Source organism: Pogoniulus pusillus, chromosome 15 (genome assembly GCF_015220805.1).
Source record: "Pogoniulus pusillus isolate bPogPus1 chromosome 15, bPogPus1.pri, whole genome shotgun sequence".
NCBI classification, from domain to species: domain Eukaryota; kingdom Metazoa; phylum Chordata; class Aves; order Piciformes; family Lybiidae; genus Pogoniulus; species Pogoniulus pusillus.
In genome coordinates, this window is record NC_087278.1 from 15,618,906 (window position 1) to 15,645,987 (window position 27,082).

At 46.2% G+C, this 27,082-nt stretch overlaps 1 protein-coding gene and 1 long non-coding RNA gene across 5 annotated transcripts; one reads left to right on the top strand and one right to left on the bottom strand.

The window, feature by feature from the left end:
- On the bottom strand, positions 1 to 25,245 carry LOC135181956 (uncharacterized). Of its 3 annotated transcripts, XR_010305024.1 has the most exons (6): positions 25,029 to 25,245; positions 24,792 to 24,890; positions 19,291 to 19,388; positions 6,865 to 6,941; positions 4,669 to 4,856; positions 1 to 235 (listed from the first exon to the last, which is right to left on the bottom strand). It is a non-coding gene; the product is annotated as an uncharacterized LOC135181956 (long non-coding RNA). The 3 variants fall into 3 exon arrangements; XR_010305025.1 differs by lacking the exons at positions 19,291 to 19,388; positions 24,792 to 24,890; positions 25,029 to 25,245 and adding an exon at positions 14,189 to 14,297; XR_010305026.1 differs by lacking the exons at positions 19,291 to 19,388; positions 24,792 to 24,890; positions 25,029 to 25,245 and adding an exon at positions 11,864 to 12,005.
- Positions 60 to 23,475, top strand: LOC135181955 (uncharacterized). 2 transcript variants are annotated; one of them, XM_064155502.1, is made up of 18 exons: positions 60 to 153; positions 664 to 781; positions 2,021 to 2,195; positions 2,789 to 2,900; positions 3,806 to 3,912; positions 4,696 to 4,822; positions 5,353 to 5,473; positions 5,726 to 5,811; positions 6,480 to 6,604; positions 7,894 to 7,953; positions 11,826 to 11,892; positions 13,600 to 13,694; positions 15,456 to 15,584; positions 16,889 to 17,003; positions 17,778 to 17,915; positions 18,594 to 18,763; positions 19,189 to 19,277; positions 23,072 to 23,475. In XM_064155502.1, exons 1-18 carry the CDS (start codon positions 60 to 62, stop codon positions 23,265 to 23,267), a joined length of 2,124 nt encoding a protein of 707 aa, XP_064011572.1. In that variant the 3' UTR covers positions 23,268 to 23,475. The 2 variants fall into 2 exon arrangements, with proteins under 2 accessions (XP_064011572.1, XP_064011573.1); XM_064155503.1 differs by having other exon boundaries at positions 664 to 778.
- Positions 25,246 to 27,082: the final 1,837 nt, after the last annotated feature.

The following is a 27,082-nucleotide window of genomic DNA, read 5'->3' on the forward strand; positions in this document are numbered from 1 at the left end:
TCACTGCTAAATTACTCTTTTATTTTTTACCTGACTTTTATTATTTCAGGACCTTCCTTATGCACAAGATGATTAGGAGGATAACTTACACCCTGGAAAGACATGTGTCCACTGTGGTGCGTGGGACCACCCAGGTGAGAAGATTTCTGCATGGTGAGTAGTATATTCTGAAACAGTTCCTGGATAGAAAACATTTTTCTGATCTGAATGCAGCAGGGATCTTGCTGGCAGTGTTCTGGAAGCAAAGAAAAAAGCAACAATAGTCTTTATGCATGATAGTATTATAATATATTGAGTTATTACAGTATCTTTGGTACTTCCACTCTTTGAAAACATACTCCCTGGGCATGGCTGCAGGGCTCAGTTTATTCACAGTGATGTTACTGGAGTCAGTAACAACTGAGCTGCAAACATGATGGCAGAGGAACACTCGGTGGTGATGAGGATTATTATTGATACTAACAGTAAAGATGTTTTGCAAATATTTAATTGACATAAAACACAGCTTTAGTCTTTGTGAAGTTATTTGTAAATTCACCCTAAAGAACAGCTGAAAAGGAGAATAAATTTATTGTGATACTGACAGTTTGTCTTTAATAAAAGAGCTCAGTAGTTACTGCAAATACCCAAGCAAATAATTCATTTTTCTGTGTTTATCCTCAGGTGCTTATTTCAAGATTCATCCCTCTGTACAGGAAGCCCTAATGGACAGGAAACCAGTTGTAGCTTTGGAAAGCACCATCATTACACATGGCATGGCCTATCCTCAGAATCTGAGGTGGTGGATTTTGATGTTCCTTATTAAACAAAGTTGTAAGAATGAGGCATGTAACTGGTGGATCAGTATTGATGTTCTTGGTCAACCCAAAACTTTTGTAAAAGAAAATGAGATGTCCAGTTGTTAGGCACACAGAATGTGATCTCTGATGTAAACCAGTTATGTCTGGAGTTCTAAATCACACACACGGGGTAGCTGCTTAGCTCCTTATCCAACACCTTCGATTTCTGGCTTCCATTAAAGTACGGCAGCAGATAATGTCACCCCTTGCTCTAAGACAGGGCCACAAATACTTTCAGCTGCATAGTTTGTGCAGACATGGAAAACGCTCTGCAGTTCCTTCTGTTGTATCTTTTGTGATGCAAAAAGGACAGATTCACAATAGTGAAATCTGTTCCATGGCACCACTAAGAGCATCTACTGTCAGAGCTGCTGCACCCTTACTGCTTTCTGTGCCCTGCACAGAGGAAAAAAGCTCATCTCCACCCCTTGGCTATTGATGTTCAGTAGATTTGCATTTCACTGAGTTCAGTGCCAGAAATCATTGCACTTTCCTGTCTATCCTTGCTTCTAGAAAATGCAGGAAGGTTTTGGTATTGATCTGCTGTCTTGCTTTTAACCTGACCGGTATTTTGCTATCTTAAAATGAAGCTCAAAGATTTGAATTTGAGGAGGAGGTACTTTGAGCAGTTAACTCAAGTTAGTTTGAGCCTAGAGTGTGTACAGATAGTTCAGAAAGGGAGAAGCCACTGCTCTTAAAAAGTGTGATCAAGAATAAAACTTGTGAAGCCTAGAAAAACCTGATCTGCAGCCCTAGAGTATCCTCAGGCTGCAGCTTTTAGACAGAGTAACAACACTGTGAAACTGCCTGTATTGTGAACAATACAGCCTGGTCATTTGAGCAGGACCAGAACTGCCTGTGAATTCTGTGAAGCTCTGTGATCTCAGAGAAATAACAGGTAATAGATACAAGAAAGTGTTCTTTTGAGAGGATCTGTTTTCAGTAGTCTGTTGTACAAACAGATTTGTTTACCAATCGCATAATTTGTCTTAAATTTCAGGACTTTGCTGTCTTCAAAATGGGAGTTCTGCACTTCTCTAACTCCAAGTACAAAGACTTCTGCCGTTAGTAAGATGCAGAAGAGGAACTGAATTTCACTGAAATCACAAAACCTGTATTAAACTGGAAATTTGCAATGTTTGCCTCATTAATTTTGTGATTGTTGTCCTGTCTTATTCTAGCATGGCCAGAGAGGTGGAAGAAGTTGTAACAACAAATGGAGCAGTGCCAGCCACTATAGGTATTTTAAGAGGTCATATCCATGTGGGACTCACAGATGAGGAACTTGAGTTCTTGGCAAGCAGTAGAAACACAGTTAAAGTGTCTCGGAGAGATCTTCCTTATGTCCTCAGCCAGGTATGGTATGCAGGCTTTCTGTTGTGGTGCTTTCTATAACAGTAGTACAGTGCTCTCCAGCTTCAAGCCAGGTGGCTTTTAAACCTCATGAAAATATCATGTAAAGTGATGTTAGATAGGACCATGTTTGAGCTTACCAGTAAGAGGCAAAATACAGAGTAAGGGAATAGCAACCATTAAATACACCTCCCGAGAAGTCCTTCTGGAATGCCTGGCAAGCTATGAGCTCTTGGCTAAGAATATTCTTATTGGCATGATAAGGCATCATCACATTACATGTAAACTGTGTGACACGCAGGCCATCTGGAGCACAATGCTTAAGGTGACCCTAGCTGCTTGTGCAGCATTCTGTTTGGAAAGCCCTGGCAAATGAAGGCCTTTGCCTTCACAGGGGCAAGAACAGCTTACATAGTAGGGACAAGGGTTCTTTTGCAGTTTTGCCTAACAGAACATTGTACCCAAATTTCACTCGTCAGCTGGTGACAGCAGGCTGTTGTGACATTGCTGTGTGATAGACCACAACCACAGCTGCCTGCATGTGGTATTCTCTGGGCCACTCAGGGTGCTGACTGCAACTGGTTGTCCTCTGACAGGGCTTGTCTGGTGGCACTACTGTGTCTGGAACAATGATTGCTGCACACAAAGTGGGAATCTCTGTGTTTGTGACAGGTGGCTTAGGAGGTGTCCATCGAGGAGGAGAGAACAGTAAGAAAATACATTCTCTTTTTCTCTGTGTTATCACTGGTTTGAGTCAGTCTTTTTCTTAGTCTATCCTGCAGTAATCATTCTTCTTGACCATACTATCTTTTTTTCTCCCTGATATCTCCTATCTGGAAGCTTCAGAATGCTCCTGTTGAGCACTGGCCAGTTAAGAGGGTGGGAGTTTGTGTTTATCCTTTGCTTTCACAAGCTCGTATGGATATTGGTTGTTGGTGCGACAGAATCTGACTGTGTCTCTCCCTTTGTAATGCCTGGGTAAGCTGGTATTACTAGCTATTGAGCACTACATTATTCTCCTCTGTCTCTCATCTGAGCAGGAGTCTCACCACAAAAGAGTCTTAGGCCCTAGTTTGTGTTAGAGGTGTGTGCTCCTCTCTTGGAAAACAGCCCAGCCTTGGCAGTATAGTTTGTGACCTTTAGGTACGTTGTCTCTTCTTACCCATATATATTGCTGGCATAGCAGAAGTGCACTGCCCTGCTGGATGCCATTCCTTTCAGATGCGATACAAACTCCAGATGAGAGTGTTTCCCAAGCTACTGTGGCCCTTTTGTTTTTTTGCCAGTGGTGTCAATACCAAAATCAAAATGTACTTGAGTTATGTTCTGTCTTCTTGAACTTTGTTCTTCTTGTAGAACACTTTCGCTTTTTGTAAGACCAATTCTTTGCATGTGTTTATCAAAGAGCTGAGAGGTGCAGTGCAAGGCTGCATTTCTGCCCTAAGTCATGTGGCTTCTTTTTTGTCAGCATCTCTTTCAACTTAAAGACCTGTGTCATATTTACCTGTGTGGTTACAAAAGCAGGCAGTGGCAGCCCAGGCAGATAAAGCTCTTTAAGAGGGCAGATCATATCTGCTTGGACTACAACACAATGACTGTTTGTCCCTTGACAGGTCTGGATGTGAGTGCTGACTTGACAGAGCTAGGACAAACTCCAGTTGCTGTTGTATCTGCAGGAGTCAAGTCTATCCTTGACATTGGCAGGACACTGGAGTATCTGGTAGGTAGCATGGGCTGCTTTCAAAAGCAGATAATGTTGTACAAAATGCCTAGTTATGTTTGAGCAGATATTTAGCCCAAGATTTTTAGAAATGAGAGGATGTGAAGCCACATTTACAGTTCTTTTGTGCCTGGGGCTGTACAAACATTGGGCTGCTCCCTAACATAAATATGTCCATGCCCATGGGGCTGCAGCTATTTCAGTAGGTATTCCATTTGAAGCTAAAGGCAGCACTAGCCATGCTTTAGACTTGCTTTTCTGGGAGAATGCTCAGGAACTGATGGATCAGCAAGCTAGATCCATCAAACAATAGTGTCAAATCAGAATTAAAATGAGAATCAAGATAATTTCAGAAATTACTTTTTAAAGCTTGATGTGTTGGAAACCACCAGGGTGAGCACTTGAGGTACCCAAGTCAAGGCCTTTCAGTCACAAACAGAACTTGTTTGTATTCCTGTCAGCTCATGACTTAACTTCACATCACAGGTTGTTACCATAGACTTGTTATTGCATCAGTGACATCTGCATGGCTTTTAATCAGCTCTGAGCACAAGCAAAGGATGTGCATGTCTCCTATGGCTCAGTAAGCTAGATTCCAGTTGCCTAGATTTCAGCTAGTCTAACCAGTTACCATGTCTATTTCTTTGCTTTGAAACATCTGGGAGGTAGAACAGAATCTATAAAAACAACCACACCTTATGCAGTTTCTAGATGAGTAGAAGGAAAAAGTGGATTCCTTTTCCCTCCACTGCTCACCTGCTTCTCTCCCTGGCTCTGTTGCAGGAGACTCAGGGAGTCTGCGTGGCTGCCTTTGGACAGTCAAGGGAGTTCCCAGCCTTCTTCTCACGTCAGAGTGGCTTTCAGGCACCATATCACGTCCAGGATGAAGAGGAGGCAGCTGAACTCATTGGTGTGTTTCATAAGGAAAAGACCTTTGTGGGACCCTGGAAAAGAGAGGGACAAAAAAAATTGCCTTGGATGATGCATTAGCTTTGGAGAAGAGTTTGTCCTGAAAAAACAAGCCTTCCCAGCTCCCCCATTCCTGCTTCAGTGCTTCAAACAGAAAGGAGCAGGGAAGCTCAGTCCTTCCAGCGAGTCTTTTAGCTAGCTGCAGCCACCTTGGCATGCTCACAAGTTTTGTTCACGCCGGTGAAGAGGTAACAAGCGTGTTAATGTGCTTACCAAAGCAGCTTCTAGACCATCAGAAGTGGAGTAAGTTTTCTTTAAAAAAAAAAAGTAATCTTTTCATGCTTTGTTATACAGACTCAAAAGAAATAGGCAGATGTAAATGAATTGTTAGCTAGAAAAGATCCCATTCTTCCCACAGCAAAGAACAGGAGCTTTGTGGATTCCTTCACCCCATGCCCACCCTCCCCTGTCCTTTTCCCTCAACATTTGATTTATCAAAGACCTGCTAACAATCTGCCTGTTATCTCCCAGCGAGTGCTCTGGGTCTAGGCCTGAACAGTGGTGTGCTGATAGCAGTGCCCTGTCCCCAGGAGCGAGCTACCTCAGCCCAGGTCATTGAAGAAGCCACCCAGCAAGCTCTCAGTGAAGCCAGGTGAGGTGCAACCTAAGCCCTAGCCTTTTCTCACCCAGTGGTGCTGGGGAAGGAAACAACTCCAGGGACACTGTGCTGCAGGTGTCGTAGCACAGCTTAAGCTTGGGCATGGGTGAGCCCACAACATGCTTTCAGCTGTAGTTTTATCTAACTTGAAGCTTGCTTACAGGAATTTTTATGTTACATGGTTATGGGGATAAATTATCTGCTAGCAGCGGTCCTCATCTTCAGTAATTTTCTTTACATTTCCAGGTCCAAAGGGATCACAGGCAAAGAAGTGACCCCTTTTTTGTTACAGAAGATCAGTGAATTAACTGATGGAAAATCATTGGACTCCAGTATCCTTTTACTGAACGGAGGGGAAAAAAGAAGTACTCCAGTGTACTTCATATCTCTTCTGATAGCACTTGGTGGAAAACACTGTCACTTTAACTGACAGTCTAGCAAAGGGCCAACACTTCAGGATCTGCAGCAGATGAGAGCTCAGTGACTGCATCCTGCTTTTTTTCAGGAGCACCCTTACTGTCTTTGACCACTTTTGTATTAAAAACAGGAGGGCAGTGTAGACAGCAGGTAGTCCAGAGCCCAAAGACATCCCTCACATCTGATCCTGCTTGTGATGGAGTCTCAAGACTCCTTTTTGTGAGGGGTTGCACACTAGAAGGTGCTTGGGCTTCACAGAGCACTGCACATCACACTGCTGCTGCCTTTGTTTTTTCCTTCTGTGAAGCCTCTGTTGCTGTTCCTAACTATCCGATGGAGATTATAGGTTTCCTCTCCATGGCCACAGAGGGTGGAAGGTGAAAAAAAAAATTCAGGAGGTGCATGTGATGCTGTAACCCAGCATATATATCCCCAAGGATTACAGTAAAGAAAGATCAAGCCCATCAGGTCTCATAGCTTGTATTTTCTGCTCTCTCCTCCTAGGCAGCTCCTACATAGGCTTGTGACACGTTGATCTTGCTGGTATTTTTTCTTTCCTTTTCCTTAAAGAAGTGCCAAACAGACCTTGCTTTGATCCAGAACAATGCCAGAGTGGGCAGCTGCATTGCAGTGGCCCTCAGCAAATTACAGAAAGCCAGAAGGAAGAGAAACCTGCCTCAACGAGAGGACACAACCCCACCTCAGCCAGTGAGTCCCCTGCTGCACTCCATCTAATGCCTCTCTGCTGACAGCACAGGATAAAATTGTATCTGTTCCCAAAACTAAAAGATGACTCAGCCAGAGACCAATCTTTCTGCTTCACACTGTCAGCCATTCTCTTTTTAGTACTTCTTATTCTTGGCAGATAAATATCCTCTTCTCCTATCCACATTTACAGAGAATAAACACTGATGGTGGCCTAATCCCATTAAATCTGAAATCATCAAATCCATTAAAACTTCAGTCACCTTTTGCTGTGCCCTTACATACAACTTCAGCTGTGTTGCCTCTCAGTGCCAGGGAACTCATGACTGCAGAGGTAGACCTGGAAGGGGGTAGAGGAAGATATTTTGAGCTGCTTATCCATACATGTGTTATAAATTTCTTTGTGTTTGCCCCCTGCTCATGACTGCCCAAATTACAAGAGGTACAATGTGTCCCAAGCAAGAGCCATTTTAACCCTAATACTCTATTTGGTCTTGGATTTTGTATATGCCACACAATTTACAGGAAATCTCTTTTAGGCAGCCTTTAGAGAGCTGAAAAAAGATTCTGAATCTCATTTGCAATGGGATTTATCAACATAAGAGAGGGCAGTGACTCCAGAGGCAATAGCTCAGCAGCATTTGATGAAATGAGAAAAACTAGCAGTATGACCCCAAAGAAGCTGGAAACTTCCTATTTGTGGAGCTGGCCTGTTTTTTTTTTGCATTTGTAGGACAACAAGATCTGTAAGGTGTCACTGCATGCAAATTCTCCTGGAGCATGCACAAAATTACTGCATTTTTCTGTCCACTTTTCCCCTATTTTTTTTTCTCTGTGTTTTTTGTTTTGTTTTGTTTGTGTGTGATTTTGTTTGCAATTTTGTTGTTGTTGGTTGTTTTTAATACAGTTTCTGAGATCTGCTGTCTCAGAAATTGTCTCGAGAGATGGCTCCAAGGGCACTGACATGACCAGACCCATGCAATTTCTTATGACTATCACCACACAGAGGAACTGCCAGCATCCATATATGTACACAGTGACATCCCACCCACTGTGCTGGGGCTGACTATGAGCAGTCACAATCCAGAAAGCAATGTGTACAGGAGCTTTTGATTGTAATTGGGATTCTACAGGCCTGTGTCCACCCACCCAAAATAAGCACAGGCCTCTACACTGTAAATTAAGTGGCTTTCAACACAGTGAAGAAAATTACTAGGAAAAGCAAATAAGACTTGGAAACTTTTTCCTCAGGTCCTTCCAACTGCTTTTTACCTCTTTCTTCCCTCTTAAAGGTGGTGATTGGAGGTATCAACGTTGACTTTATAGCCAAGGCGCAGAACCCTGTCATCCTGGTACTGTATCTGTAGCTGTTTTCTTAGAACCACTGCCATTTCCAGCTGCTTTCACAGGAATGTCAAGTGAAACGGGGTGAAGGGGAGGGTGGCATCCATGCATGTTATCCACATGTCTGTATGTGCACGGGCTTGGGAGGTGTGCTACTGTGTTATTTCATGTGTTGTCTAGGTGAGTGATTGAGTGATATGTACTGTTCAACTCTGCTCCTGTCTTGAGAGTCACCATCCCTAGCACCCAAGACAGGAACAGAGCAACATATCTTCCCTCTAATCTCCACATATGACTCTGGCCTCTGCAGTCTGTAAGCCCAAAAAGCTCTTTTGAAGCAAGAGCTGCCCAGGGTACTCTCAAAGCATGTGCGCAAAGAGCTAGAAGCAATGAACAGAGAACCTTACTATGCTATGATAACCTGTCATTCGGGGGCAGACTGCAGGGAGAAATCCTCAGGTAAGAGCCAGACTTGTTGCCTGGGACTGTCTTCACTAGGGAAAGAAGCAAGAGTCTCTGTGCAGAGTACACACAATGGTAAAAAAAACTTCTCTCAAAGTAGTACTGACAGTTTAAACAAAACAGACCACTTCCTAGGTCATAAACGATTTGAGCTCCCAGAAAAAGAAGGGGGAAAATGCTTTAAAAGAAACAGAATATTTTAAACAGTGTTATAATGATCAAGGGTGACACAAATGGTGGCATCAGCTGTGAGGGCTTGCTAAACCAGAACTTCAACTGCTTCAGCTGTGATCTCATAACATATATAGCTCACTCTCTGTTATCAGGACAGTTATCAGTGAGCTAAGCTGTTTCCAAGAGTGGGCAGATACTCCTTGGCATGTCAGACACAAGGGCAGATCCCTGGACCACCCATAGCATGGTGTGGGACAAAAGGCTGCTATAAACCTTGCTGGGAACACCTGATAGGGGAAAAGATCAAGGCAGATGTTGTGTGAAAAGTGAGGCATTAGCTGTTCTGTATAGCAGCAATGCCTAGGCCTGATGGAGCACTGTAACAGCTACCCAAATGCCAAGCTGCAGTAGGATTTGGTAACTGATAGCCAAAATGTTCCTGCTGGCAATAACTGTGGCTAGGCACAGAGTAAAAGGCACTCTACAACGCTTTGTTTTGGCATGGAGTGAAGCTGGAGATGGGTGGGTTCAGGCTGGACGTGAGGAGGAAATTCTTCACCATAAGAGTGGTGAGAGCCTGGAATGGGCTGCCCAGGGAGGTGTTTAAGGACAGGCTGGATGGGGCTCTGGCCAGCCTGATCTAGGGTAGGGTGTCCCTGCCCATAGCAGGGGGTTGGAACTGGATGATCCTTGTGGTGCCTTCCAACCCTGACTGATTCTATGATTTTAGAAACAGATTGGTTTTTTCACAGGACTCAGCACCTAGTAGGTCCCACCCTTTATGCATGTTGGATTTGTTATAGAGTGTGAGGGCACCACTCACATCTGTCGCAGTAAGAAAGTAGCTGTATGCTGTCCTGGTTGCAATTCTCACATGGCTTGGGAAGCTGTCCAGGAGTAAAGTGCTTTCTAAGCAACTATCTGACCTTCAGACAATGATGTACTTTCTTGCTTAGAGAATGGTGCTGGAAGCAGCATTGTGATTCTCTCAGGATACCCATAAGTTGAGTAGAGTCTTATTTTACAGTAGGAATTCAAACATCTTTGGACATGGAAGAGGATCCTAGAAACATTGCCAGAAAGCATCAGCCTGGTCTTACTTCAAATCATCTCAGCACACCCCTTTGCATCTAAGTTCTCCCATCTCAAACAGTCCTGCCAGAGCAGAGTGTAGAGGAGACACACGAGGGCTGCTCAGAGCTGGAGTTACCAGCTGAGCTGGCAAGATGTGATGAGCAGCCAACCATTAATTTTTCTTCAAAAGCAGGCTGCCAGTTTCTCTGTTGCTGCCTCCACCTGCTCCTTTAAAGACATATTTAGCATTTTCATTTCTTTTAGGCCCTGTAGGGTTGTACTACAGCAGAGGTCACCCACAGCTGGGTCTCTTGATGAGACGACTGGTAAATCTGCTCTTAGGGCAAGGCTTGGCATAGAAAACCTGAACCTCTGCCTTTGGGCAAAGCCCAGCATGCCGCGGGTATTTCCAGCATTGCTGCAGGCAGCAGGTTTGAAAAACAGCATGAAATGGAGTTTGTGCTCATTACTGATGGCATTTAGTACCCTCTTTTAATATTGAAATAGGGGCAGCGTTCAAAGCCATGTCTGACTTGCCTAAACAAGCATCCTTGCTTTTTACTTTGGACTAGGGCTTTTTTTTTCCCTTGGCTGCTTGTACTAAGGATAGTGAGCTTCAGAACTTAAATAGCCAAGCTCAGTGCTCTGAAATTCTGCAGCACTCCACAGGAAACAGTTGCAGATGGAAATTGCATCCCAGGGTGCAGGAGCAAATGTAAGAGGGGCATTTGAGCTAATGAGGAGTGACAAGTGGTGGAAAGATGGACATAGGCCATAGGTTGCTTATACACAGACAGTTCTGCTTAGGTGGTCTGAGCAGCTGGAGAACTGCCAGAGGGGAAAAGCAAAGGATTCAAGAGTTAGCACCAAGTCTTACAGACTACACAAGTGGGGAGAGTCAAGGCAAATAAAACTAGTCTGAAGGTCAGAAGAGAGTAATAAAAGAACATAGTTAGATGGGTGGGGTGCCTCTCACAGTCATGGGGCTGAAGCATTGTGTGCAAAGGGCAGATGTAAAGCTTCACGAGGGGAAAGAATGGGGGTCTTTGGGGAGCTCCAGTATGAGCTTGAGGACACCCAAGAACAGCAATCACTTGGAAGCAGAGTATTTCTCACTGTGAGATGGAAGCACATTTCCTTGTTTAGGATAGATAGTAGTGTCTACAAGCAATGTTAATGTTTACGTGCAGGAGTATGCTGGTACACCTAGGCTAACATGGAGCACAGAGTCCAAGCCAGGAGCTGTGGGCATGCACACACTTTGGCACTTGCCACTCAAATGCACAGCATATTCTTGAAAGCTCCAAAATAACCAGAACTGTCAAGATTGTTAGGACTCTCAATGGAAAGCTTTCTTCACAAATAGAAAGTATGTTTCAGGATTTTATGAAACAAGGACTTCAAAACGATTTGATAGTCAGATGAAGCCCAAATTCTTCTGAGCACTTACTGTTGTAACTTTTCTGTCAGAAGAATTAGGAGGAGAGAGGTGAGGGATTGCCTGTGTCCAACAATTTAAGTGTGACACACTGACAGGTGGACAGAAGACTGGAAGACAGAGCTAAGAGAAATGAGAAGTTGATAACCACACAGGTGGAGAAAAAAGGTATTTTTGATTGAGGGAGATTTCTGGAAAGAGAAGGATGAATGAAAAAGTAGGGTGCTGGGACAAATCCTTCTGTGAGTAAAGTTACAGGGGCAGCACAGATAAAATCTATTGCTTTTGTCTTCAAAGATCAAAATTAAAGAACCCAAACTGCTTAATGGGGAAGCTAAGAGGCCTAGAAGGTAGCTGCAGAACTACCAGGTCTGGATCAGCAGTTCTGGAGTCCCAGTGCCATTGTGAGCAGGTAGATTCAGAGAGCTGCTCATATTGACTGAAACACTCATTAGTGTTCTTCTAGGAGGTCTTAGTAAGCGAGACCAAAATTAGCAATGCATGGGAAGATCAAACAGATCTTCCTTCCTAGCAAAAAGGTCTTTGTAGTCAAAGGTTGCCAGATGTAGATGGATGTAGAACTTTGTATCACCCTCATTCTGGTAGCTCAATGTCTTCTGCTCTGATTGCTGCCCTACATTCTGGCAATATCAACTTCACATGTTGATGGAGACATATGTTCTGTGCCAAGCAGCCCTCCCAGTATTGCCAATTAACAATTTATTCTTCTAGGGTGGTGGGCAAACAAATGCTGGAAGAGTAAGACGAACCTTTGGCGGCGTTGGAAGAAACTTGGCAGGTGCCTACTGCTTGGGTTTGCCTGTGGGCAGGGGTTCGTTCTTGCTATTTCTTCATAAGCTGAATCTCCTGGCTGCTGTTAAGATCTGGAACATGTTAGGCAACACACCAGTGGGAAGACCCCCTGAAAAAGGCAGGGGTTATTCCAAGAAATAAAAGGGAAGGAAGCTGGGATCATGAAAAGTCCACAAATATGAAGTTAACTGACATACAGCACAGTGATCCCAAATCAGAGCTAAATAAGCACCAGTGACCACAGGATGTCAGGGGTTGGAAGAGACCCAGAGACATCAGGTCCAACTCTCCTGCCAGAGCAGGACCATACCATCTAGCTCAGATCACAGAGGAATGCATCCACACAGGCCTTGAAACTCTCCAGAGAAGGAGCCTCTTTGGAGAGCCTGTTCCAGTGCTCTGTGACCCTTACAGTAAAGAAATTGCCCCTTGTGTTGAGGTGGAACCTCCTGTGCTGCAGCTTCCATCCATTGCTCCTTGTCCTATCACAGGGAGCAAGTGAGAAGAGCCTGCCCCCCCATCCTGACACCCAGCCCTCAGATATTTATAAACATTTATTAGATCCTCTCTCAGTCTTCAGACTAAAAAGCCCCAGGTCCCTCAGCCTCTCCTCATAAGGCAATGTTCCAGTCCCCTAATCATCCTCATAGCCCTCCAATGGACCTTCTCCAGCAGATCCCTGTCCCTCTTAAACTGGGGAGCCCAAAACTGAATGCAATACTCAAGATGAGGTCTCACCAGGGCAGAGTAGAGAGGGAGAAGAACCTCCCTTGATCTGCTGGACACACTCATAATAGACTCCAGGATCCCATTTCTTGGCCAGAAGGGCACATTGCTCTCCAAGGGCACAGTTATCTCCAATGACTCCTGAACAGCCTGTCCCTCAGCATTGAATTAACACCAGCTTGTAACAGAAGTGTGTTTTGAGCAAGAATTTGAAAGGTGTAAGCTCATTCAGAGATGATATCCATGTAGCATGCACAAAAGAAACCGAGGCACAGGAATTACTGTAGAAGAGAAAGGGCTACAGTCCTTGGCAGCAGGAAGGGAATCACACTGCACCTGACGTTACCCCCCAAGCAGCAGCAGAGCAGTATTTGAGTATTAAAATTAACAGGGGCAGATTACAGAACACTTTTAGCTTTATCCTGGCTTTTTTTGACCTTTCCCAAATCTATAACTTCAGATTATAAATGGAGAAGCTTGAAGAAAAAACGCCACTCATGGCACCTAGTGAGGTATAGTTTGTGATAACTTGAAGGGAGAGGGGGAAAAGTCTCCCATTAATCCCTTTGGATTCAGTTTTTCTGGTAAGACAGCATGGTGGGAAGAGCTGTGTGGGAAGGCCAGCATCAGAAAGAGCTGTGCACAGAAAGTCTATGTGCCTGTAATGGCAAAGGAGAAATGACCCCAGGGAAGTACAGAACTTCCTTCCCCCTTCTTTTTAACTACATTCCTAGATGTTCCAAGAAATCCAGAGAATTGGTGGTGGTGAATCAGGCAGACATAGATTGCCCCACTCAACCCCAGCCAGTCCTTTGCAGCAGGCTGAGGTGTGTAAACAAAGATTCACCAGCATTAGGTTTTCCAGGAGAGGGCTCTCCTACAGACACTGATCCTGCACAGGATGTCACTGTTTTAACAATACTCTGATGGATTTATTAGTATCTTTTTGCTTCCATTGGCTTTTTAGACTGCTTAAGTCGTCTTGAATGGGCTCCTCTCTTTTTATCAGCTGTGGGGAAGGATGAACATTCAGAATCTGTCCTGCACTGCTGTCACCACATGGTACGTTGCACAGTAGTGGCACCTCAGAAGCATGGAAGTGATGAGATTACATAGAGGGGAAACTCTTGTCAACAGTAGCAGATGGAAGAGTCACCTTCTATCAGGCTAAGAATAGGAATAACTCAATGTTTTTCTAGTTGCAGACAATTAGAAGATAAGGAGCCATCTCCCATGACACAGGCTAGATATGTGTACTACTTGGAGTCTGAACCATGAGGTCTGAATTCATCTCCAGGAGGAGATGCTGGAAGGAGAAAGAGAGGTAGTTCAGAAGGAGCCATGAAAATTTCTAGTAACACCTAAATGCAGACAGACTATGTAAACCCTGACCCCAATGGTAGAAAAGAAATGCCTAAATCAGACTGTCTTGAGTAAAGTATAAGACAGACAAAACCTGGAACTGATAGCCCAGGCGAGACACTAACCAACTTTGGAGAAGCAGCGTTCCCCACAATTGCTGCATGCACCCTTAACTGCACCAGAGGAATGAATACCTGACTTCAGCAGGAGCTTGGCCACCAAGGTCGGGGAGCCAGGAGCAGCAGAAACTCGTTGGGGGCAGCAAGGCAGAGCAGAACCACCACAAAGCAGGAAAAGCCAGGAGGGCAAGCCTATTTAAGAGCATCAGGCATTTCTGTGGTGAAGAGACAGGGCTAAAGACAAACCGGGGGTGGGGGGTTGTAGCCCCCAGGTGAGGCTAGTCAAGGCCACTAAGGCCTATTAGTGCCCTCAAGGCTGTGTTATCCAAATAGAGCAATCAGGGCTTTCCATCTGGCTACCCAGGCAACTCAGTAAATGAAGCAATAAGAACCTGAGCTCTTTTTGTTTAAAAAGGCTTCACGGCAGCAATTGTATAGTGCCTCCTCCACCCAGCACAGCAGTTTGTGCATCAGGCTGAGCGCTCCCCAAGGCGAAGACGAATTTACTGTCCAGCCACCAAACAACTCTTGCTCATAACCAGAATTTACTGTCCAGCCACCACCAAACAACTCTTGCTCATAACCAGAATTTACTGTCCAGCCACCAAACAACTCTTGCTCATAACCAGAATTTACTGTCCAGCCACCACCAAACAACTCTTGCTCATAACCAGAATTTACTGTCCAGCCACCACCAAACAACTCTTGCTCATAACCAGACACAGACCAGCAGTGCTGGAGGGACCTCTGTCCCTAAAACCTGCAGCTTCCCTGTGGACTGCTGCGGCAGATGTGCTTCTCTGCCCTCAAGAAATACCCTGATCATTCACAAGGCACACAAAGAAAGGACTCCTCAGAGCTACGTCTGCCACAGTGCTGCAAAAGTGGCTCCAAGGCTTCCCTCAAAATCAGGCCGTGCAGTCAGCGAGGTGGCTGTGTAACTGCTGGCTGGAGTGTGCCACCAACACCTGCCAGCATACTGGCAGCCCTTTGAAGTGTCACACTAACTGTGGGAGCAGGTGATGGGAGCAGGCAGGGCTGCAGACCACTCTTCCATTGCGACAGAAACACAACTTACAGACCTGCACAGCAAAGCTGTCCCTGTCATTTACTAAAGTGTTTCCTTAATCCGTGGCACTTGTTACATTGCAAGCATTAAAAACTAGCTGTCTGCCAGCACTGCTTAGACTGAGATACCCCTGAACTGTTCATCCTGAGAGACAGGAGGTTGAAAGGAGAACAACAAGCTGGGCCACTGGTTAGGTGGGCACAGAGAATGGATAAGGTGACTATGGCAGGGAGAAGAAACACGCTCCATGTATAACTACCCTCCTTCTTTTAGGACATGAGTGCCATCCTTCACCTGGAGGGGAAGAGCACAGCCACTTACTGCGCTGTGGTCACCAGAGGTGGGGAGCTCAGCATCGGCTTGGGAGATATGGACATCCACCAGCAGATAACGGAGCAATACGTATGCATACTGTCTGATTTGTAACCTTCTTCTTCTGGAAAGGAGTGTGGACATGTGACAAAAGGCAACTGGTGAAGCTGTACCAGCAGGGAGTGGGTGTGTGCAGGGAACGTGGGAAGTCCTGAAGTTAAACCCAGACGTAGGCCACTGAGATAGCAGCATGGCCAAGTTATCGCAGCACTCTGCTGCCGCTGACCCAGATGGGGCTTCTGTACCTGCCACTACTATCATCTGGCATGCAGGCCAGAATCCTCTTCATTAACCAGTCCCAGTTAACATATTTTTTGGTGTCCTAAGGGTATCAATAAGTGGACAGAGTACTGGTTAAAGCAAGTTTTCCTGTTCAGTCTCTCTCCACCATCACCATTTTTTCTGCAAGCTGAGTTGTATCAACATGCAATGCTGCTCAAACCTTCTAATGACTAATGGAAGCAGTAATTAAGGACTGATTCAGTGAAAGCCAAGCCCCATCAGCCCACCCTCTGGCTGATTCTTTTGTTGACAAAACAAAAGCCTGTGCTTCATGACTGACAGTGATGTGGAAGTTAAGTGCAATTTACTTACCACCAGGATCCCCATGAGGTGGAGACATCCCAGGGAAAAACGTGGTCATTGCTTCCACTCCCACCTTGCCTCTCCCAAGCCTTGACACAGAAAGCCATTACCTGACAGATTAATTCTTCTGAGCTTTATGAAACAGTTAAAACCAGTGGAAACTCTGAACCAGTGCATTCTGGCAGCCATTTTTTCCACCAGGATTATCAGAGACATGAGAGGGATGCAGCATGAGTGGATATAACACTTGCCTGGCATTCAGACAGTAGTTGTTCAGCCTCAGAGAACCAAAGGAGGGAAGAGCAGCTCCCCACTCCACTGCTCCACTGTCCCACATCCCTATGTGGTTCAGCAGGATTTAGGAATGAGGCACCTGTCTTAAGAGGCATTGTGCACAGAGGACATCTAAATGACATGCAGCAAGCAAAGGGATAGTCAAGCCAGGCATAGCACAGGGAATCCTGTGGTGACATTAAATAGTAGCACTCCAATTCCCTGTAGGTCTCTGACTGACCCATAGGTGGTCTAGCGAGGACCAGTAACTATCTTCCTCTACTGGAAGGGCCCTGCCAGTTGAGTCCAGCTCTTGATGGTAGGAAGCAGGGAAAGGAGAAGAAAGAGAGGAGATGAGGCAAATGGAAAACTCCATTTTCCTCAGGGACTCACTCTTCTAGGCTCATGCCTGCAATCATTGTGTTCCTCTGCAATGACACAAGCTATCTCTACTCTGTGTCCTGGATTTTTGCTAGGTGTCCCAGTTCAAGGAGAACCTGTGCCAGGCCCCGCTAGTTTGCATTGATGGAAATGTGCCTCTTTCCACTATTCAGTACATCTGCCAACTAGCTAGAGAATATCAGCTAGCAGGTAAGGAGAACTTACCCAGCCCTGGCCCTGTAGCTTCTAACAGTGTGTGTGCCAAGACACTGCACACCCCCAGTGCTCTCCACTGCTGGTTGCTGAAGACACCAGTTGCTGTCTGATGGTGTGTCCTTGGTCTGCTCTGTTACTCTCTTTCAAATGAACCAAACATTTCTGCTTTCTATGAGTTTTTCTCATTCTGCAACTAAATCACATTTCCAGTAGCATAGGTGCTGTAGCCCTTGAGCATTGCCAGAAAGCCAGGTAAAACTGCTTTCCTTGTCTTTGATCTCCAGGCAAGCACAAAATCTGTGTGCTTCTGCCAGTTTGAGCAGCAATGGACTTTGCTTCTCAGAATAAGTGCTCAAGCAGCTTTGGAGAGGCTCTCTCTCCCATTTCCCATTAAATACATACATCCCCTGATGGGCACCCTTCACAAAGGTTGTGCTTGGGGTTATGCTTTCATTTTTAAAAGCAAAACTTGAAGGAGGAAACAAAATGCTTAAGACCTGGCAGAGGCTCCAAAACCAGCTAAGCGGAGCAACAGAACAGAAGTCTAATTATATTACCCCAGAGCCAGAAGGCTTTGGTCTGGGCACCAGAAAGAAATCCTTGGGAGATCTTCTCCCAGGCATGGGGAAAATAGTGTGTAAGTTGAGACAGGTGACGCCTGTAGCTCCTGCTGTGCAGACCATGACAAGCCTTCTACACTGTGTCCTGCTCTGATGTAGCCATGAACCAGTAATTAATTAACTAACCAACTGTGATGTTGTTTTGAAGTGTGCTATGAGCCGACAGATGAGAACAAGGCCTCTAAGCCCTTCCTCTCAGACAGCTGGAAAGCGCTCACATACATTTCCCCCAACCTGCAAGAGCTGAGAGCAATAAACCGGACCCTTGGGAACCCTTTGCCAGCAGGTACTGAATGCTTAGAGGGGTTAGTCACACTTTACATAACCTTGATCCCGGAGAGGAGCATTGTTCTGTTCCAGCCTCCATTCCAACAAATGGGTTTATAGTACAGTGGGGATTCATAAGCACTCTCAGTGCCTTCCACCTAACAGCCATCTCTGTGTGGATTGTACAGCTGAGGCCAGGCTGAAGATTTGTTAGAGAGCACAGTAGGCCTGGGGTAGCTCCTTGTCCAAAACCAGAGATCACATTTGCCTCATTTTGTCAACTAAACAGGAACAAACTCTAGTTTGTAAACGTTTCTGAAGCACAATGCTCTGAGGGCACCTGTCCCAGCACTACCACCTCTTGCACAAATGAAATACTCCCAACACATGCAGGTGGGAATCCAGCAGCATTAAGACAAGGAATCATGCTTCGGGACAGTATTTTGGTCTCTATAGAGACATGTGCTTAGTACCATGAGTAGTGATTTTCTCAGCACAGGATAGAGGTATGGTATGGAAGGTTAGCCATGCAGAATCCCATGCTTCCCGTGGTTTAAATGAAAAAAAATTGCATTGAATATGTTTCAGAAGTGCAGGTGAATATCAGTAGTAATGCTGATACATAGGCTGCCAGCCCAGAAAAAGGCCAGCTGAGGACCTGTAAAGCTTTGTCACAGTTTTTCCTTCTCACTGTCAGAAGAACTGCCATTCAGGTTGGAGGATGTTGTCCAGACTGCAGTGGCCCTGGCCCGTCCTTTGCTGGCCCACCTGTGCTGTGTGGTGGTGACACTTGGCATTCATGGTGTGCTCCTGTGTGGCCAGAGCCTGGGAGGGAGCATCTCACTTTGCCCAGGAGCCCACAAGCAGGTAAGGTCACAGAAGACAAACTCTGAACCTCTCAGTTGCTTTTTTCTGGGACCATATAGCACTGTTGCTATTTCTGGTGGCATGGCAGTAGCCCTGAGAAAGATGGCATCACTGCAAATGTATGTGCTTGGGGGTGGAACACACAGCTCTAAAAGAAAACCAAGTTGTTGTCTATATATTGCTGGCTTCTAGCAGCAGGGTTTATAGTCAGCTAGTTTTCAACGTGCCACATGAATTTTCATGAGTGCAAGCTTCATTTTCAGGAAGATTCATTTAAACTGCTGATCTCCTTCAAAGTGTGAAAGAAGATTACTGCCTCTTTTCTTTTTTTTTTTGTCATCTGTGCAGGTTTGGATGGCATCAGCCACACATGGCCCTACCAGCTTGGGCAATTCACACTAACTTCTCTTCTCCCCCTACTGCAGACTGCTGCTGCCAGCCTCTGCGCCACCCACTACCCTGCCATCCACATCAGCAGGGAGGAGATAGTCAACGTCTCGGGAGCTGGTGACAGGTACATGACTCACCAATTTGTCTTCTCCAGCTAAAAGTGGAAGGCCTTTAATTGGATTTCTTTAAAATTCTACTGCAAAGGCAAACAGCATTCTGCTGCTTGGGGAACAGGCTGTAAGGACACGAGAAGAGGAGTGGTTACTGTGATTCCTTGCAAAGCATGCTAAAAATATCTCCCTGCACATCTTGGAAGCCAGTCTTGCCATTACTAGTTTTGCTTTTCTTTAATATTCACCCTTTCAGCAGTTCTGAATTAGTCTGGGCTCAGCTGATAAATGGAAAGCAAACCATCTTATATCAAAGCTGTCTTACTAGCTAACGACTTCCACACTGCTCCAATGGAAGAGTGGCACTGCCACTCAGTAGCTAAAATTGCCCTATGAAAGCATTTCATAGGGTTTTGCATTTGCCTCTGGCAGTAGCCTCTGCTTCAGAAGAGTCTGCTGCATTGCTGTCCTAGCTGTTCACACAACCTGCTGCTTAAGAGTAGCAAATGGCAGGTACTACTCCTAGCCCCACAGATCAATTCTCAGCCTGTCAGAGAAATATTTTTAATGCTCCTTGTTAACTTGTGAAATTATACATAGTAGTGAGGGGGTTTTATTTCTTCATACAGTACAATAATTGATTTTGTCTTCTCATTGCCTTGGACTAGACCAAAAGGCTTTATGTGACAAATATTTCCTTTTATTCTTCTACTCTAACCCACTGCTAACTCAGTGTAGCCACACTTCTTTGTTTTATTTTATGAGTGGGCACAACAAAAAGTCCTTTTTTTGAAACTTAGAGCATCCTCAGTATTTGAATTATGACCAACCAATAATTTCTTGTCAAGCTAGTTAACCCACTTAACACCAGGACACAGTCCTTATGTCCCAAATCACCTCTGAGATGAGTTGACTGCAACTGCAAGCTGGTATTCTCCAAAGTGCGAGGTGAGTGCAGCAGCAGAGCATTGGGGGCTGGGAGAAACCTTTCAGGGTCAGCCTGTCCTAAAGAAAACTCTGCTTTGCCCACTACTTCCAGCAGATGCTCCCAACCTCTGCCAGCCCCTCCAGGGATACAGCCTCCCTTCTGCACCATCTGCTTGGTACACAACTACCTCATACCAGAAGACAATATTTTTAAGGAGCTAATGTAAACATCTCTTTAGGGTTTCCTTTCCCTTTTAGAAAGCTTGAAGGAAGACCAAGGGTGAGATAAAGTTGGCCACAGCCAAACTCCCCCACTGAGTTACACAGGTGTGCTTGAAGTCTGTTTTCCCTTCCAAAGCTATCTGAAAGCTAAGCTCCCATCCCTGAAGTAGCATTGATCTAAAAATCCCATTCTCCAAAGTCTCCAGCTCCATGGTGGAGTTTTTAATCTTCTTGTTCATCCAGAGTTTTCCTTCCTGGTCATCCTGGCTGCTCCACTGAGCAGCACACTTGTCTTCAGAGTTAAGAGTGCCAGAACAGGCTGGAAATGCTAGGACATTATACTCGGTATATAAACTGGTAAAGCTGCCCAGTTTCAGCCTGTTCAGAGGGACTATGCAGCATACAGCCCAAGGCTCTTAACACATCCACAGCTCAGCCCTCCCAAACACTGGCACTTTTGAAGCACTGGTCAGGGGGCACTTTGCACCCAGAACAGTGATCCAGGGCACCTCACACCTTGTTTCGACTCTGGCTCTCCAGAAATGCAGCCCAAGGAGCCATGTGTGCAGTGAGCAGCAGCTGTTTGCTCCTGACACCTGGCTGCCATGACAACCTAACACAGCATTGCTAGGGGATTCTCCCCCAAATATTTACTCTGAACTTCTGGAGCTGTTGAGAGATGGAATGGTTTATGGAAATCACAATCTTCTTTGCCTTTGCTATGGATAAAAAGATGATGAGGTAATTAGAGTGGAAAAAAAGGAGTTATCTTTTCCCCTTCCCCATAGATTTGCTCTTTAATCCTCTCTGCTATCACATTTCCCTGTCCTTGCTTCTTCCTCTCAAACATCATTATCTTTTCCCTTCTCTTTCACTTCTCCTTTGTCCTTCCCTAGTTTCCCATCATCCCAGCATCACTAATGCATTTAGCTATGAATAAGCAGTTTTTCCCCATCAATCACAAGCACCACCCTGCAGTAGTCATGTCTCAACAGAGCCTTCCCCTGCAAGCCAGGCAGACGGCAGTCATCCTCTTCCTCTGATGGCCTCTTCAGTGCCTTGCGAGGACCTGTGAGTGACTGCTCTTGTTCTAAGCACTCACATAATTTTTACTGGGAAACTGTAAAAGTCTAGAGCAAAAGTTTACAAACCTCTGAATGTACAACCTCATTTCAGCTCCTTTCTTTTTCCAGCTGTGTCTGTTGCCCCTCTGACATACCTATGGGAACTTTACCTCTCTTCCCATACACTCCTTTGGGGAACGCAGTAAGGCATCAACAAGGAGCAGAGAAGTGATGGAGTAACTAGGTAACAAGGGAAAAAATACATTCTTTCCTTCTTTAGACTATTTTCTTTTCTTCCTGGGCAGAAAAGAAAATGTGGTGGAATGAGAAAGTAACTCATCCTCTCGGCAAAGAAGCAAATACAGTGTGAATAAATGGCATTGTTTCATAGAAATGTAGAATTGATCCTGTTGGAAAAGACCTCTAAGATCATCAAGTCCAAACATTGACCTAACATCACCATGGGCATTAAGCCATGTCCCAGGGTGTCACCTCTACACATTTTTTTTAACACCTGCAGGGACAGTTACTCCACCACCTCCCTGGCCAGCCCATTCCATTGCCTGACCACTCTTGCAGGAAAGAATTTTTTCCTAATATCCATCTAAACCTCCCCTGGCATAATTTGAGGCCATTTCCTCTTGTTCTATCAGTAGTAACGAGGGAGCAGAGACCAACTCCCACCATACTACAACTTCCTTTCAGGTAGTTGTAGAGAGCAATAAGATCTCAACCTCCTCTTCCTCAAACAACCCCAGTTCCCTCAGCCTTCCTCGTAAGATGTGTTCTCCAGACTCACCAGCTTTGTTCCCCTTCTCTGGGCATGCTCCAGCAATTCAGTGTCTTTCTTGTACTGAAGGCTCCACAACTGAACACAGTATTTGAGGTGCCAAGCACAGGGGCATGATCACTTCCCTGTTCCTGCTGGCCACAACGTTCCTGATACAGACCAGGATGCTGTTGGCCTTCTTGGCCACCTGAGCACATTGCTGGCTCATGTTCAGCCAGCTCTCAGCCAGCACCCCCAGGTCTTTCTCTGTTGAGCAGCTTTCCAGCCACTCTGCCTGAGCTTGTAGCACAAAATTGTTGTGACATGAGTGCAAGACTTGGCACTTGTTAAACCTCATACAACTGACCTTGGGCCACTGATCCAGCCTGACTGGATGCCTTTGCACAGCCTTCCTACCTTTGAGCAGATAAAGACTCCCACTCAACTTAGTGTCATTTGCAGAGTTGCTGAGAGTGCACTCAATCCCCTCATCCAGTTCACTGATAAAGACACTGAAGAGAGCTGTGGCCCCGGGACCCAGCCTTGGGGAACACCACTAGTGACTGGCCACCAACTAGATTTAACTCCATTCACCACCAGTCTTTGGGTCTGACCATCCAGTCAGATTTTTACCCAGTTTTGTTGCTCCAAATGTAAAAATAAATACAAACTCCAAAATCTTTTCATGACAACTTTCTGAGACATGCTCTGCTCCTGTGAGTGCTGGTTTGGGCCCAAATGAACACCCTTATGAACCAATGGCTGTGTTGCTGAGATTGAAGCTCTTACCCCAGTGTTTCTAACTGCCCTTTTTGTCTCTCCACAGCTTAATGGCAGGAATCCTTGCAGGGATGCTTGCTAAACATGACACAGATACGTGTGTCCGGATGGGTCTGCTTGCTGCAAGCTTGTCTCTCCGTTCCTACGAGCCTATTTCCCCAGCAATCAGCACTTCCACTGTCAGCCAAGAGCAAGTCAAAAGCAGGAGCTGGCCAGAGGTGAAGGTATGGAAGATGGACTAGAGCACCATGGCTTTCTCATTCATCATCTCTTTGTACTCCCAGCATTGCTGTTTCCAGGGTCTGGGCCCTGTTTTGAGCTCTGAGCTGAGCAGCTGGCTGCTAACCAGAGGACTTAGGCTTTCAGTGCACGCTATCATCTGGGAGGTGAATGTCAGCATTTGGTGACAGCCTGTATTGCACTGTTAACGTTTATGTTTGTCTCTCATTGTTTCCTCTCTTTTTTTCATTTGCTGGGTTTCAGCAACCACAGCCTGGTTCCTCTACTTCCTGCTGATAGTGTATCAATCTCCCTGCTGTGTAATGGGAACACTGAGATCTGCATTGGTCTGGAGGAAACTCTTAGGGGACGAGGCCCCAACTCGGGAAAATTTGTAAAGCTGGGTTCTGGTCTTTCAGAACTCCTCTTTCCCTGAACCTCCAGTCCTATTGGATTTCCTATTGAGGGAATTTGCACCTTGTGTCACTGTTGTCCGTTATCACAGTCTGCCATCAACTAAATCTTCAGAACCATGTCTCTTCAGGTGGGCCCAGTAGCAACATCTTTTCTTGTCCTGGTTTCTGTGCAAGAGGTCCTATGAACCACAGCCCTTGGCAAGGTGCAGCTGGCAGGCATATAACACTGTAGGACAACCTGATTGGTCTTCCCAAGCCAGACACTAAACCCTGCACTTTCTTGCTCTGAAGTCCAATGCCCCTGGAGAAAGCAGGCAAGACTCATCAAAAAGGGGGAACCAGGGAGCAAGCTGGTGCCCTTTTAAAGGTGGCTGCCCCTTGCTCCTTCCTCCTCAGCCTGGAGTCTCAAGTCTGAAGCAAAGGAGAGCAAGGCTCTCTCACCATTTCTCTGTTACTGACCACTTGGGAAGCCACTGGGTTCTTTACACAGAAAGCTTCCCACAGGGGGCTGGCTGGAGTGGAGCAGCAGCAGGCATGCAGTCCTAACTGCGCTGCGTGTTAGGACCAAGCCCTTCAGTCACATCTTTCCTCTTCTCCCAAACAAAGTCTCCTGCTACCATCGAAGAAGCTCAGGATAAGGATATTGTTTCCAGGGAGGAGAAGCACTGCCCTTGTTTACAGTTGACTTGACTCTGCCAAGTTCACAGTGAGTCCATAGCAAAGACAGAAACAGCAGAGCTTCCTTGACCTTCCCCAGGCTAGAGCTGCATGTTTATCCCTCTGCCTTTAACCCCTCTTGCACTTTTACTGGCAAGGACTTCACAGAATCAATCAGGTTGGAAAAGACCTTCAAGATCATCAGGTGCAACCTATTACCTAACATTATCTAATTAACTAAATCATGGCACCAAGTGCCACATCCAGTCTCTTTTTAAACACTTCCAGGGACGGGGACTCCACCACCTCCCTAGGCAGCTCATTCCAATGGCAAATCACTCTTTCTGCAAGTGACTTCTATGCTTAGATCAGTTTTATACTAATTAAGTCTAATCTACAGCCTTTTGAAAATTAACTATTGTAGCCATCTTGGCTATGGAAAGCAGCTTCTAACTCACCTGGTGTGTAACTTACCTCCCAGAGACACCTCTTCCACATGTCTTCAGCATCTGATTAAACTTGAGGGTGGGAAGACACCAGCTCTGCCTGTGTTTATGTTATACAGGGTCACCACTGGAAGACAGGAGAGTAACAGGGAATGGCAGTGGGTGAGTGGCAGGAGATCTCTGTGTGGGTCTCACAGGGCTGCTGAGCCATTCCCACACCAGACGTAAGGCCAGTGACCACAGTAAGCCTGGAGTGCAGACTCACCCTCTGTTTCGTGTAGAGGCCACCCATTGGCGAGGAGCCTTGGCTGAGGTGCAGATCACTGCTGTCTGAAATAGTGTCATAGAATGATTCAGGGTGGAAGTGATCTCTAAAGGCACAAAAGCCAACCAAAGCAGCTCTAGCACAGCTCTCCCAGCTGGTGTCTGCTCTTTAATAAGCGAGCTCCCATTGCAATGAACAGAGCATTAACTGGGTCTTTCTTCAAGTGTCAGCAGGTTTGTAGCAGCTCCTTGTCTCTGAGCTTGGTGCCTTGCCCTCAGATTTGGCTAAAATGGGACAAAGAGATGAGAAGGCATGAGGGTGAGCTGCAAACTGACCAAGTTCTTCACAAAGTTGTATGGGGGCTGCCACCTTAGGAAGCCAAAATGAAAAACATACCAGCTGCCTTTTCAGATGCTGAAGGGACCAGGTTTGATCTTAAACATTCTCTCTCCACCTCCCACACATGAACATTTACCAGCAGCATTCCACCTCAGCCCCCACCAAGACCTGTGCTTGCCAGTATGTGTGTACCCATCTCTGAGCAGAGATGACGTGGTCGTGGTGGGAGGGTGCTGGGGGATTTAGGATGACAAAGGAGGGGCACGAGGCCCATGCAAGAAGCAGAGTTTGCTGGAAAGCAGGGAGGTGGGACATGGCAGGGGCGGGGGGAGAAGGGCTGTGCCTCCAGGCTAGGTCCCTGTGCTATAAAAGTTACTTTGGATGGATGCAGTAGCAGAAAGGAGAGGCAGCTTTTACCTCTCCTCCTACCTCCAACAGCATTGTCTGGGTAGAAGAAATTTGAGCAAAGTCAGGCTCTGAGGATGAAGTTTCAGGTACTGAAGGTTGCTGCACTCCTCCTGGTACTTCTCTGCTCAGCCTCAGCACCATCTGAGGCACTAGGGGGCTGGGCCAGCACCTCTGAGAGGCAGGCAGGAGCTGGGGGCCCTGGAGAGGACCCTTGGCCACCTAGAGATGCAAGGGACAACTTGCCTGGGCAGAGCTCAAAGGGGAGCCACCGCTCCGCTGGTGCATGGAAGGTAACGGAAGAAGTCTCCACCAGTAAGGCCACGGCCAAGGCCCTGCTGAGCAGGGATGAGCAGAAACCCCTTGGCAAGCCCAGGAGACGTCCACTACAGCCCTTCCACAGCAGGAGCTTGGGGCTGAGCCATCACCTAAAGGGCTATGGGAAGTTCAACGAGGACACGGTAAGCACAACCCTTCTTTTGCTAGCAAGGATGAGAGTTTGGACAGAGGGTTTGCAGGGGGACCAGGAGAGAGAGGTGCCAGCCCCCTGCTCATGAACCCAAGGCTGGGCAGTTTGGTGAACCCTCTCAGCTGAACCATCTGCAAGGCATGGAGGGCCCAAACATAATGGCATAATGAGCACCTAAAGAGAGAACAAGGCCAGAGAAATAAGTACTCCCCTTTGGTTTGTAGCTCTGTGGTTCTTCCAGCATGGGTAGGATGTTACTAGTTCCCAGCACTTGTTTTAACAGGGAAGCAGCAGCACCTCTGACAGGTCTGTGCAGCACAGACACACCAAACCCAGGCAGGACAGCCCCAAAATGCCCTGCCACACCACAAAGCAGCAGGAGGAGAGCATCATCCCAGCACAGCCCCCCATGCCCTGACCTCTGACTTTGCAGTTTGGATGTAAACCCAGGCCAGGCAGCCAAGGCTGGGGTTTTGAGAGACCTGGGTGGAGTGGCACCTCCTTGCCAGGCATTGGGTTGTTGCACCCATGCTACTGTCTGCAGCTCAGCCAGCTCTCCAGCTCTGAAAACACATCTGTGCACACCTGGACCCCAGCAGATCTGTGCAGATCCTTGCTGCCCAACAGTCCATGGGACACTGGGGACATAAAAATCAGCAGGGGCAGGTGCTGAGCATGTTATGTCCCCACAAACCCTTGGGTAGGAAAACTGTTTTTTGAGCCATTCCCTATGAGTTGAGTGTGAAAGTGCTGGCCACAACATAGCCTCACAGCACTGCTTGGCTCATGATGCAGACAAGGGAGGTGGGCAGTAACAACTCTAAACCCCATCTGGTACCTG

Coding starts and splice junctions, on each gene's coding strand:
- LOC135181955 (XM_064155502.1), top strand. CDS start 60: ATGCACAAGATGATTAGGAGGATAACTTACACCCTGGAAAGACATGTG. Junction 5,474..5,725: donor CAAGCTCTCAGTGAAGCCAG/GTGAGGTGCAAC, acceptor TTACATTTCCAG/GTCCAAAGGGATCACAGGCA. Junction 19,278..23,071: donor GTCTCGGGAGCTGGTGACAG/GTACATGACTCA, acceptor GTCTCTCCACAG/CTTAATGGCAGGAATCCTTG.